The sequence below is a fragment of the Triticum dicoccoides genome, chromosome 5A (assembly GCF_002162155.2).
Source record: "Triticum dicoccoides isolate Atlit2015 ecotype Zavitan chromosome 5A, WEW_v2.0, whole genome shotgun sequence".
Lineage (NCBI taxonomy): Eukaryota > Viridiplantae > Streptophyta > Magnoliopsida > Poales > Poaceae > Triticum > Triticum dicoccoides.
Genome location: NC_041388.1, coordinates 668,569,591 through 668,583,310, shown reverse-complemented (window position 1 = coordinate 668,583,310; position 13,720 = coordinate 668,569,591). Strand labels below are relative to the sequence as shown.

Genomic DNA, 13,720 nt, shown 5'->3' with positions numbered 1-13,720 from the left:
AGCAAGCGGCACCTCCGTCAACTGCACGCCCGCCGTTGGCGGTGCGTCGACATTAGCCGAGCTCAACGCCATCATCACGGTAACTAATTAAGCCTCTCTCGGCCGAGGACTTCATCTCCTTGCCTTTTACTGGGCATCCCTGACGCCCTACATGTTTTCGCAGGGCGCCGCCGACGTTCCGTGCACTCTCCTCCACTTCGTGAACAACGAGTTGGTCGATGTCGCCAAGGGCAAAATCGTTCAACCGGGCAACCCCTTGTTCCACGGTACCCAGATGCCACCCAACTTGTTTAGGGTTCAACTGGTTCGGGTGCTGCCAGGCTGCGACGACTTGTTACCTCCGATTCGACCCGTCGGGGCCGACGATGAAGACGTGATGACCCTCAGCGCCTGCCTGAGCTGGCCCCTGCTTTGGCCGAAGAGCCAGATTCGTTTGGGGGCGGGGGACACCACCCCAAAGACAACACCGCCAGTCGTGCCGGCGCCAAGTCGGCCCCATGGCAAGACCGCCGTAACAGTGCCGGACATCCCTATGCCACTAGATCCAAACATGCATATGGCACAGGATCAGAACAACGACGACGACGATGATACATTTGGCAACGTTGATCAGTACTTTGCCGATCATGGGTACGATGGCGACTTCATGGGGCCTCCTTCTCAAGAACCAAACCCAACAAAAGACGTGTGCGATCTAGCTGGTACCGCGGAGAAGCCAAGTTGCAACAGGCGCCGTCTGACGTTCAGCTCTCAGGAGACGCCTCCAGCTGCCGACTTCACCGAGCCTCAGATAGGTGAGGTGCGAAATATTATCAGCCCCAACACACTCAAGAAGGCGGTCTGTGAGCAGAACTCGGTCCCATTACAGGAGAAGAAGAAGGCACGCAAAAGAAAGACTAAGAAGGGTGCGAGCCAGCCGGCACCGAGTACGATCCATGCTCAGGACGGGCCACCTTCACCGCAGGATATCTCGAGGAGGGTGCATGTGGCGGGTAGGGCGATGCTACCGACAAATATGCTCAATGCTGCAACCGGTGCTATGCGGAGTCTGCATGACAGTGTTCTTTCTTTGGAGAAGCGGCATCTCAGGGAGAAGGATGTGGCATACTCGGTTTTCGCGGCCAAGGTGCCAGAGGGCAAGGGCTTTGTGGATAACTCCATCGGGCGTACGATCGTCCTGCGTTTTGATGACATCCACGCTATGTTGAACCTTCATCCGCTGCACTACACCTTCGTTCAGCTATTTTCGCTGAGTATGGAGATGCGGATCATTCACGACAAGACCCCGGACATCGTGATAGTCGACCCCTTCTACATGCGTGCCAAGATCTTGGGCAGCGCTGGGGACCGGCAAGTCGCGAGTTCTTACCTCGAAGGCGTCATTCTGGCAAACCAAGATAAGGATAACTTCCTCGTGCCTTACTTTCCCGAGTAAGTCCTCCCCTCAACCGGCCCGTAACATATGAATTCTTACATTTCGATCGTTTTTCTTTTAACATTCCGTGTTTTCTGCAGTGACACACATTGCACGCTCATCCTCCTAAGACCCAAATATTCCATGGCCACGTATTTCGACCCGGACCGTCAGTCGAACGTAGACTACACAAATGTCAAGAAGGTTCTTGATGATGTTCTCCCCGGCTACGCCAAATCTGGAGGCACCTTCACCAGGCCTATTCGTAAGTACGGCAAGCACGTGTTCTCCCACAATACGACGTTCTGCTGCGTCAAGCAGCCGCCTGGCGGTCAGAAGGGTGCCTACTACGCCATCCATCACATGCGGGCGATCGTACGGGACCATCATCAACTTCTGCTACCGAGTAAACTCAAAGATTGGGCCGCGAGCGTGTCGGCAATCCAGGACGCGGACCTCCGACAAGAATTCTTTCGCATCCAGTCGGAGTTTGCGGAAATCATCCATCAAGATGTCCTTCGTACCTCGGGGCAGTTCTACCTTAGAAATCAACCGTCCAACAGTGACATGGACACAATGCTACAAATGCAGGCTGACAACAACTGTTATTTCATGACTCCCACGATAGACGGCGGCTTCATCCACGCTCCGGTCCCTTGAGTCGAGTCGAAAGCAGTGATGCTGTGTCTAGTTCTGAAACATCGATTGGCTCATGTTGTAATTAAACTTTAATGAACTTGTAGTATGTCTCTTTGGTTTCGAGAGTCGTTCAACTTAGATGTAATCGATGCTATTAATGTCTTGCTTTTCTCTTCCGATCGTTCTGTTGCATACTTATATATTGCTTATGTATTGTCTGTGAATTGGTACTAACGTTTCGTTTGGCTAGTGCATAGCGATGCCGACGTATGTCGTGTACAAGGGTAAGGTTCCCGGAGTCTACGATGACTGGAAGGAGTGTCGGAGACAGGTTCACCGATTCAGCGGTAACAGTTACAAAGGGTACACCACTAGGGCCGAGGCCGAATCTAGATACGCCCGCTATCTAGCGGGAGAGGGGAGGGAGCGTTGGAGGAACCGGATGAAGACGAGTTTCATCGTGATGATGCTCATCGTGATGACCGCAGCTCTCTTCTATGTGATGGTAGTTTAGATGATCGATATCGACTTGTAATGTGAAGACAAACTCGCTACTCGCGGTCTCGAGACTTGTAATATAATGTTATATCTTTGTTCGGTCTTTTTAATTCGGAGACTAATATGATGAATTGTATTCGGAGACTAATATGATGAATTGTATTCAAAGACTAATCTTTTATTGTATTCGATGAATCTGTTGTTGATGTGTGCTGTCTATATTTTGTCAAATTATACATTTTGTAACCTGTGCAAAAAACAGAAAATAAAAAAATAAAAAAAACCTAATATTCATACTAATGGCGCATCACATGACAGTGCGCCATTAGTATGACAGTGCATACTAATGGCGCATCACTGGGTAGTGCGCCATTAGTATGCCGCGGTTACTAATGGCGCATCCAGTGGTGGTGCGCCATTAGTATGCCAAAGCACCTGGGTATACATGGCCCCTGGGAGGCATACTAATGGCGCACCCTGGCCTATACTAATGGCGCACCCGCGCGGTGCGCCATTAGTATACCAGATACTAATGGCGCACCAGGTGATGCGCCATTAGTAAAAATTACTAATGGCGTGCTGTTAATGGCGCACCGCAGATGCGCCATTAATAGCCATATTAGGTGCGCCATTAGTAGGGGTTTTTCTAGTAGTGAAAGGCGCCAAAGGCGGTTGCAGTGTGGTGCTTGAGGCGGTAGCCACACAGGACCTTTGGATTTGTCACTCCTTCTTTGGTATGCCAGGAACTCACAATGACATCAACGTGCTGCAGTGCTCTCCTGTTTTTGCCAAGCTCGTTGAGGGTCATTCTCCTCCGGTGAACTTCGAGATCAATGGGCACCAATACAACAAGGGGTACTACCTAGCAGATGGCATCTATCCGAGATGGTCGACATTTGTGAAGACGATCTCAAACCCTGCGGCAGGAGGCAAGAACGTCTGGTTTGCGAAAGTTCAGGAGGCTTGCAGGAAGGATGTCGAGCGGGCATTTGGTGTGCTCCAATCTCGATTCGCTGTTGTTCGGTACCTCGCTCAGACCTGGTCCAAAGATCAAATGTGGGAGATTATGACTTGCTGTGTCATCTTGCACAACATGATCATCGAGAGCGAGCAAGAAGACCCAGTGTTTGACACTGAACCATACTACAGGCAGGGTCCTCTACCCGAAGTTGATCACCAGCTACCGGCAATTTGCACTGCCTATCTTAGTATGCGTCAGGAGATCCGAGACCCACAGGTGCATCATCAACTGCAGAAAGATCTGATTGAGCACCTATGGAGGCTCAAGGGGGGCGCCGTGAGATGAAATACGAGTTTTTATTTGTTGAACTATATAATTTGTATTGAACTATTTGTTGTTGTACTATTTTATTGAAGTATTTGATTTTTCTGTGATGAAATATGTGATAAAAATAATTGTGTTGATAATTGAACGCCGAGACACGGCAAAATCACGCCGAATATGGGTCTATTCTCGCCCATATGAACCCTTTATTCGCCGAAATTGAGCTGCAAAGTGGATCAATTTCAGCGCCTGGGAGCGAGCTGGAGGCGATGACTGAGCGCAAAACCGTCCCCAACGCCGATTATATCGTCGGCTCGCTCCAGAGGACGATTTTTATGCGTCCTAGGAGGGCAACGGCTGAAGATGACCTTATTGGCCGGTCAATCCGCGCCACAGGCTTCACTGTCGACGACCCCGTTCGCCCGTTTCTTCTGCGTGCTGTGGCCTGTGGTTGGTCGTACGCACCCGCCATTAATCTACTGCTAGTGCGTGTGTAGGTTTGCACCATGACTTCTCAAAGCTGCTTCCATGAGCCTCGCTAATCCATTGGAGCTGAGAGCATCTAAAGTCAGGTGTCCTAAACCTGAGCCCAGACGACCCGTCCAATCACTAATCAGTCATGAAATTTCAATCCAGACGGTACCTTAAAAGGGGCTCAAACGCTCGGACTGACCGGCATCCTTCATTTTCAGCCTAAATATGAGGCGGATATGGGACACCCGGGCGCGCCCGGCACGTCGGACTCGATAGCCTGACCCTACACCAAATTCATCCCACAGCTGACGGATCAATTTGCTCTCTCCTCTCTTCTTTCTCTTTCATGCCGACCGTTTCGCAGCTCCGCCGCCGCTCCCGCTCCGCGGCCGTTCCTAGCCTTTGCGCCGCCAACTCCGGCAGGGCAGTCGTCTCTCCCGTCCTTGCCATGGGGGACATCGTTATGCGCGATGTTATCGGTGGGCAAGTAAAAATGTCTTCGGGGTTCGAAAAGAATGGGGATGATCCTGGTCGACACAGCACAGCGACGAAGGCTTTGCCTATGTCAAGCTTCTTCATTGACTCACAACGCTTGGGTTCCAGTGGTATTCAGCCGCGACGACGGCTATTGCAGAATTAACAAATGACTCTAGTGTATTTTCGTCTTCTTGGAAGGCTTTTCTGCATTTTTATGTGGACACATGTTTACTCTCGACCCTTCTTGTTGGTTTCATGTGCGTGCGTTGTATTCATCATATTTGTGGTGAATGAAACGCGTGGTTACCCTAAAAAAATGCTATACATTATGTGTGTAAATTGCACTAGAGTATGAAAATTGCACTATTATATAGTTATTCTTTGTATGCTACAAAAAATGCAATTTTAGTGCAAAGTTGTTTGCAAGTTTTTTCAGGTATTCTTATCATTTTCTTTCTTCTTAAAGTGTGTTGCAAATGCCACTAATCCATTCTTACTTAAAAAATTCATTATTTTGTTTTTTCAAGTTTTAATTCCATTTTATTCCTTTTTTATGGCTATACCAATTCCACTAATTCATTTCTTCTTAAGAAACTTTTTTTTTGCAAAAAACCACTATGCCTATATAGATCTTCATCACCAATTTTTGACAGAGAGTTTTGACAGAAAAGTTGCCATCTGTAGTAAGCATCCATCTTACACGATCTTAAGACATTGGATCCAAGCATCTTAAAGCACATGTTAGACAAAACATCGCACAAGAACACTGTCCCAAGAGAAAGTCAGACATCTGAATATATCGAGTTCATTACAGCTCACAGAAGAAGGGTCAATTTATTCTGCCCGAATCCTGTCTTATATAAGAGCACCAAGCCACAAGATCGGTGAGCAATCTCGAAATGAATGAAACACAATCCAGCTGGTACATATTATAGACGGAAAAAAAATTGATACTCCAAAAAGGCTATTTTTGGGGTGCTAATTTTATTTTATTTTCGCCAAGACCTCCATGAATGTTATTTTGCAATGAAACTTTCTAACCATTGAAAACATTTGTCAAATGTTGGCACAAAAAAATTCACATTAAAAAACATTTTTTTACGGATTTTACTGTTCACTCGAGCTCATATGAGATTGAGCTGAGAAGGGCACGATGAGCTATTTTTTTCAGGAACATGAGCATGTGAGAAATCTTGCGAAGAAAGATTTCACGGGGAGATTTATACTTTTGATTTATATACACATGTGCCAAAATGTATTTAAAAACAAAATCTTTTGGGATTTATTTTCGGAACAAAGATTTTGCGGGGAGGATATATTTGATTTACACGGATGTGAGGAAATTTCTACAAAATAAAATCTTGTTGATTCACATGCATATCTCTCAACAAAACTTTCCAAATATTCCACTGGCCTTTGGCTATAAAATGAGCCCTCATCCCTCTCTTCTCCTCAGACGGCGCGCACACACAACTTACTTACGTTCTGTTTAGAACCGAGCGTCGCTTGGTTGGCTAGCAGCCCACGCTCACAGCCCACTCGGGTTCGACTCCGCGCAACATGCTCGTGCTTGCCTCTCCCGTCCTGTCTGGTATCATTTTCCCCTTATATCTCTTTTTTTGGATTTCATTTTTTTAGAGCGCCCATACATACACGCATACACTCATCTCTATGAACGCACACATGCACACCCTACCCCTATGAGCACCTTCAAGAGACTGAGTCGGCATGTCATTTTGAAATTTACGAAGTCACCATAGGCGCCTCATCATCGACGGAAACACCTCCTCCCACTGAAAGCGCATCGCCGGAAATCCTGAAATAGATTCAGAAATAATGCGAGCACCAGGACTTGAACCCTGGTAGGCTGGAGATACCACTGTCTCTCCAATCATCCAACCATAGGTTGGTTCGCTTTTTTGGTTCCATTTCTATGGCTCGTGTGGGCTGTAGAAGCGCCTTCATTGGCTGCAGGAGAAAGCTCGTGAGCTTGTTGTCTTTAGCCGCGTCGCGCTCTGTCTCATGATGTACTGCCATGACAATGTTGAGCCGGTGCTCTCGTCGTCTGGAGGCGGCCCCCGTCCTGCTACAATGGTACAAGGAGCTGACAGGGTCAAAGCATGTGCTAGACAATGCAGGCTTCTTTCGAAAGATGTGGGCAAGACGAATGGGGAACTCCTTAGTCCTTACCGACAACCAAAAAAATCATAACAGGGAGATCAACAACCTCATCAACTACATGTACGCCGTCCGTTGTCCGAGCTTAAGCTCATCGGTTTTTGGTAAGTTGTTTAAGCTCGGACGACGGATAGCGTGAAGGTAGTTGATGAGGTTGTCAATCTCCCGGTCACAGTTCTTCTGGTGATTGGTGAGCAGATCCCATTTTGTTTCATACATCATCTTCATGAGGAAGCCCGTGTCATCAAACACATGCTTTGACCCTCTTTGCTCCTTGTACTGCTGCAGCGGGACGACGGCCATCAGCTTGACTTTGTCATGGTTGTACACCACGAGGCAGAGCGAGACATCACAGAGGCGCAGCCTTTCTTTTGAATCCCAATCGCGCTCTTATGCTTCTTCTCGTCACCGATCCATGGATCTTGACCTTCCCCACACCAGCCATGGAATGGAACTAAACAAAAGAGAAATAAGAAAGTTGTGTGTGAGAGAAAAGACGGACAAGGTATCATTTTATAGCCAAAGGCCGATGGACTGTATGGAAAATTATAATTGTTGGGCAAATACGCGTGTGAATTCAAAAGATTTTTAGTATCCTCGCAACAAAACCTTTGTTCCCAAAATAAATAAGTATGTGAACCCTTCAACTATGTTTATAAAACAAAAGTATCGTGTCACATGAATGTATCTACCTTTCCTCTTCAAATAAATGTATATATGTATGTGATTAACAAGAGTGAAGTCTTAAAATAAACCTTGAGAATGTACGGTTCGACGTGAATGAATCCTGACGTGCAAATTCCTGAAGTTTGTACCCTCTACTTTGCTTTGTACCCACTACTTGGGTTTTAAACCTTGTATAGGCATATCCAAGGGGATTTTCTAAGTGACACCCGGAAAGGCTAGGTTCAGTGGGGTCGCGCTCCAACTTGGGTTTGTTAATCCATTTTCACTTAGAAAACTTCATTATTTTGATTTGTTTAAGTTTTAATTTCATTTTTATTTTATTCTATGAGTAATATCAATTCCACTAATTCATTCCTTCTTAAGAAACTTCCTTTTTGCAAAAATCCCAGTATGTACATATAGATCATTCATCACATAGAGAGTTTTGATAGAGTAAGCATCCATCTTACACCATCTTTAGACAATTGGATCCAAGCATCTTAAAGCACATGTTACACAAAACATCACACAAGAACACTTTCAAAAGTCCCAAGAGAAAGTCTGACATATCTGAATTATATCGAGTTCAGTACAGCTCACAGAAGGAGGGTCAATTTATTGTGCCCGAATCCTGTCTGATATATAGAGCACCAAGCCGCATGCTCGGCGAGCAATCTCGAAACGAATGAAACACAATCCAGCTGGTACATTTTATAGACTATAGATAGAGGATAATAATGTAGTTGCTTCGTTGCGTTTTCTGATCAGCCTCGACCTCCGAGCTCTCACTTCACTCGTCGAACACCTTGCACTCCACGGCGTTGGGGTCGGTCTTGCAGTAGTCCTCCAGCGGGTCGCCGCTGCCGCCGGTCCCGGCGCCCGGCCACTTGGCCGCCACCAGGTGCGCCAGATCAACCACGCGCTGGCTGCACACTCACACGCCAAAACCAGCCACAGGTTAGACATCATGTTTACAGATGCATGCATGTAATTCCGCCGTCGATGATTGTCGCCGCCGGCCGGCCGGCGCGCGCTCACCTGTAGCCCCACTCGTTGTCGTACCAGGCGACGACCTTGACCATGTCGTCGCCCATGACCATGGTGAGGGAGGCGTCGATGCTGGTGGAGACGTCGGAGCAGCGGAAGTCGACGGACACGAGCGGCTCGTCGCAGACGTCGAGGATGCCCTTGAGCGGCCCGTCGGCGGCCTTGCGGAACGCCGCATTCACGTCGTCGGCGGTGATGCCGGTCTTGACGGTGTTGATGACGAGGTCCACCACGGAGACGTTGGGCGTGGGCACGCGGAGCGCGATGCCGTTGAGCTTGCCCTTTAGCTGGGGCAGCACCAGGGAGACGGCCTTGGCCGCGCCCGTGCTCGTCGGCACGATGTTCAGCGCCGCCGCCCTCGCCCTCCGCAGGTCGCGGTGGGACGCGTCCAGCAGCCTCTGGTCGCCCGTGTACGAGTGCGTCGTGGTCATGGTGCCCTTCACGATCCCTGCACGCACGCGGTCACCACGGGACAGTCAGAACTGGTTCAGAACTTCAGACCAGGATGAAAAAAGTGGGACGAACAGGTTCATACCGAACTCCTCGTCCAGGATTTTGGCGAATGGCGCGAGGCAGTTGGTGGTGCAAGAAGCGTTGCTGCAAGGAACAGAGTTGATCAATTTGGTCCATGTAGTAGGAGTGACTGATTGCACTAGAAAATATTGCGATTCATACCTGACGATGTTGGCGACGTCATGGTCGTAGTCGCCCTCGTTGACGCCGACGACGTAGGTGGGGATGTCGGCGCCCTTGGCCGGAGCGGTGATGATGACCTTCTTGGCGCCGGCCTGGAGATGCTTCCCGGCGCCGGGGCCGTCCACGAACACTCCAGTACCCTTCAGTATTGAGACACGACACATACGTTCAGCGTGGCACTGTGAATTTCCTTTGGCTCTACATGGGAGGGGAGGTTAACGATAGAGAATTACGTACCTCGATGACGATGTCGATGCCGAGCTCGGCCCATGGCAGCTTGAGGGGGTCCCTGTTGGAGACGACCTGGATGTTCTTGCCGTCGACGCTGATGGTCTCGTTGTCCACGATCTTCACGTCCGCCTTGAACGTGCCCAGCATCGAGTCGTACTTGAGCAGGTGAGACGCCTGCAACCAAACCAACCCGACCATGTTCATCATTTCAGAACTGCTGCCCTGTCTGCTCCTCCTAATCACATAGCACAGTCTACGTTATCTTGAACACTTACGTTCCTGACGCCTCCGCTGTCGTTGATGACGATGACCTCGAGCGGCGAGTTCTCGCGGCCGTGCCAGCACCGGAGGAAGTTGCGCCCGATGCGGCCGAACCCGTTGATGGCCACCTTCAGCTTCGCCTCCGCCGGTGCCCTCACGGCGTTCTCGCCGGAAGCCTGCCACGATCAACCTGTTAAGCCGGACGGCATGCGTGCACAAACATATATACAGACCGATCTGAAGTTCTGGGCAAGATACGTACCCTGGCGACGAGCTGCGCGCCGAGGACATCGGAGAAGGACGCCTCCCTGGCGGCGGCGCTGACGGAGCACGACCCCGGCCTCAGCCCGGAGAAGTCGGCGAAGTCAACCCTCTGCCTGGAGGCGGCCTTGCTGTGCAGACGCGCGCTGGTGGGGATGCGGGTGGCGGCGAGAGCTGCATGGGCGGCCATTGCTGCTGCTGATGCTAGGCGGAAAGGAGCAGGTGGTGCGCCGGCTTATTTATGTGGCCGTTGATCCATCGGGGAGGGAGGCGGCGTGATCACTGCTTGGGTTTGTGGCGTCGGGACGGCCGGAGGATAAGGCGATTGCATGTGCCGCAGCCACCCGTTCGGCCAGGCGATATCCTCCCCGGTGTGTGGTGTCGCTCGCCGTCTCTCGTGATGTGAGTCGGGGAGGGTGGGACGTGCGTGCGTAGGGCCGTTGTTTTCCTTGTACCTTTTTGGTGGTGTTATCCAGGTTCGTTTGGAGCCATCGGCACGGAGATGATGGATATTATTTGATCCAGTGATCAACAACCACGGGACAAGGATTGCGTTAACCCTTTCGTAGGTGTAGCATTACTTCAAGGAAAATGTCCTGGGGTGTGGCTGCTAGTGGACTAGAGTATAGCCCCAACGTTCTTGGTTTCAAGTTGAATTTTCAAACGAGGATGGGATCATCCAAAATTGGCATCGATTGGCAGCTCACACAAAATTCAAGCTAAATCATTAATTCGACGCTTCACTCATTAAAAAAATTCTGATCCAAGTAGGACAAAAGAAATAATATTCGCAAAATAAGGAACAAAAGAACAATAACCCATTTTTTGGACCTGATAAATCCCGAACGTTCGGATTTTAAGCATGTCATCCCGAACATTTTTTCATGGCAATTTTAGTTGACGCGAGGTGGCAACTTTAGTTGTTAAGACATGATAACTTTGTCCTAGTTTATTTTTTTTGTTAGAAAATTGCCATGTTTGCAATCTCACGTGAGCTAAAGTTGCCATTAAAAACGTTCGGATTGCCATGTTTAAAATTTGAACATTCAGGATTAATCATTTTGATTTTTTTAGGGTTGCGTCGTCATGTACAACAGCGAGAGAGCATGGAACAAAGGAAGAAGAAACATGCCTGGGAGGGGGGAGGGGGAGCCGGGGTTAAGGGCAAACTCCAACGCATGGACACATTTCATCTGTTTTTGTCTATTTGGATTCGTGTAGGCAGAAATGATGACTCAACATGCGAACACAAACTCAATTTTGTGTAGGGTGGTCGTGCGGATACAAAATTGTCCTAACTTTGGCCCGGGCTTGCGTCTACATGGACATGAGGACACGAGACGGACACGCGCACACGTTTGCCCCGGCCCCATGTGTCAGCCACCCAACTACACCGTTGGTTCTTTAAAATGCGTGCGGGGGAGGGGGGACCACCACGCCCACTCTTTCCCTCTCTCTGCCCCCAGCCGCCTGACAACCAACCCTACCCACCATGTCCGGTCACATGCCTCGGAAGTGGACGCCCGAATCGCAGGAGCACAAGGCCGACTCCTCCTCGTGCTGCTGCGTGGCGGTGACCTTCACCTTAACATCACAAGGTGTCGCGCCAACCGAGCGCGACTGCATATACATTCCCCTCGACCTGTGTCAGCACTACCAGGAGAATGCCATCTCCGTGCCATGGCTGGACGTCGACCTGTCGCACGGATGGCATTTGAATCCGGATATGGTTCTAATATCGTTTGTGCCGGGAACAGGACACGCACGAGAGGTATATGCACACTGGCTGTGACCGAGAGCTGGGATCCATGGACCTCCTAACTTCCTGGTCAGTAGCCTTCTGGCTGACTATTGAACGAATGCTTTAAGTCGAATAAAGCTCCTAAAGCTCCCCGCAAAAAAAAAGAGTGCAAGTTTATTGTGCTTTTCAAAGAGAAAAAAAATATGATTTGACCTTAACTTGAGACTTCTATGAAACATAAATGTATTCATAGAAAATTTGTTTGGATTTATTTTTTTGCAAATTATAGAGGTTTATTTTTATTCATCGGGGTGAATGTCAGGATATAATTTAGGCATAGTCATCGAGTGCATTTGTTATATATTTTTTGAAAACAGTATAATTGAAGTTGTTCACATACGCGAGTATACACTCACCTCTATATACGCACGGATGCACACCCTAGCTTTATGAGCACCCCCAAGAGACTGAACGGGAACATCTTCTCCCACTGAACGAATATCGTCAGAAACCTGAAATAAATCCAGGAATAATGCGAACAATAGTCTCAAGTCTAGCACTGAACTCTGGTGGGCTGATGATATCACTGTTCTCCTGACCATTCAACCATAAATTAATTTGCGTACTGCCATGATGTGTGATACATAGATTTGAAGTTTTCTTTTTTTATAAAATAACCTGAGATTCAAATTGTGTAGAATTCCTAAGAAAATCCTCCTACTCGAATTGAAAACTAAACCCAGATCCGGGTTAAGCGCAACCCAGTACTAGCCGACCACGGCACACATCAAACATATTAAACCCTTGTACTCCTTTGCCGCCGCCGCCATTCGCCGCTGAAGGTCTGCCCCCGACCCTCCTTCCTCGCGCCTCCCGCCGCCGCCGCTCCCCCGCGCCCCGCCGAGCTTCGGCGGATCTATCTTTGATGGCTTTGCTTGGATTTGGACGTTGTTTGTCTATGTTCGTATGTCTTTGGGTTGAATCATTCCGATCTACGTTATTCTTTATTGACGACGATTTGTTGTTCTGGTGTGCTGGTTCTATGGAGTTTTAGCACGATGATTTTCTAACTATTTACTACAACAAATTGTGTTCGACTCCGGCAATGGAGGGGTGATGATCGCGGTGCGTCTTCGGTTTCTTCCATGCTTGAAATCGTCACTAGATGGTCTACGAATCTGGATGTAATTTTTATTCTTTCCGATGTTCGTTGTACTGACTTGATTGAATATAAACAGATTGAAAGTTTTTTTAAAAATGGATCTGAAGTTTTTTTAATATAAAATAACTTGAGATCCAAATTAGGCACAACTGCTACGAAAATCCTATGACTGACCTCAGACTCGAATCGAGAACCCGAACCTAAACGCAGACCCAGGCTAAGCTCAACCCGGTACTCTTTTGCCGACCACGGCACGCACCAAACCTATTAAACCCCTGTACTCCTCCACCGCCGCCGCCGCCATTCGCCGCCGAAGGTCTGCCCCGACCCCACTTCCCCGCGCCCCCCGCCGCCGCCGCTGCCCCGCGCCCCGTCGAGCTCGCCAACATGCTGCAGAGCAAGTCCTTCGTGAAGAAGACGAAGCAGGGCCGCGTCGTCAAGGTCGCCGCTCGGCACCACAACCTCCGCCTCGCCGAGGCCCCGCCGAAACCCTAGCTACCCCCTTCCCCCCGTCTGCGCAGGTGGTCCGGGAGCACTACCTCCGCGACGACATCCCCTGCGGCGCCTTCTCCTGCTCCTCCTGCGACGCGGCCGCCCGCCGCCTCAACGCCGACGCCGCCGCCATCCTCGTCGTCGACACCAACGTCGTGCTCCACCAGGTGCCCCTGCCTTTCCTGCTCCCACCTCTGG

The 13,720-nt window shown here is 49.3% G+C and overlaps 2 protein-coding genes across 3 annotated transcripts in view; one reads left to right on the top strand and one right to left on the bottom strand.

Moving 5' to 3' along the window:
• Positions 1-8,169: 8,169 nt before the first annotated feature.
• On the bottom strand, positions 8,170-10,349 carry LOC119303962 (glyceraldehyde-3-phosphate dehydrogenase B, chloroplastic-like). The gene is made up of 7 exons (XM_037581121.1): positions 10,129-10,349; positions 9,881-10,042; positions 9,612-9,779; positions 9,354-9,514; positions 9,214-9,275; positions 8,670-9,126; positions 8,170-8,557 (listed from the first exon to the last, which is right to left on the bottom strand). Exons 1-7 carry the CDS (start codon positions 10,315-10,317, stop codon positions 8,422-8,424), a joined length of 1,335 nt encoding a protein of 444 aa, XP_037437018.1. The 5' UTR covers positions 10,318-10,349; the 3' UTR covers positions 8,170-8,421.
• Positions 10,350-13,280: 2,931 nt separating this feature from the next.
• The window catches only part of LOC119303961 (exosome complex exonuclease RRP44 homolog A-like), a 10,170-nt gene continuing 9,730 nt past the window's right edge, over positions 13,281-13,720 (top strand). The window contains exons 1-2 of one of the 2 annotated variants that reach the window (XM_037581120.1): positions 13,281-13,471; positions 13,552-13,689. In XM_037581120.1, coding sequence (XP_037437017.1) covers positions 13,418-13,471; positions 13,552-13,689 — 192 coding nt within the window. In that variant the 5' untranslated portion in view covers positions 13,281-13,417. The remainder of the gene's footprint in view (positions 13,472-13,551; positions 13,690-13,720) is intronic. The other variant, XM_037581119.1, reaches the window with a different exon arrangement.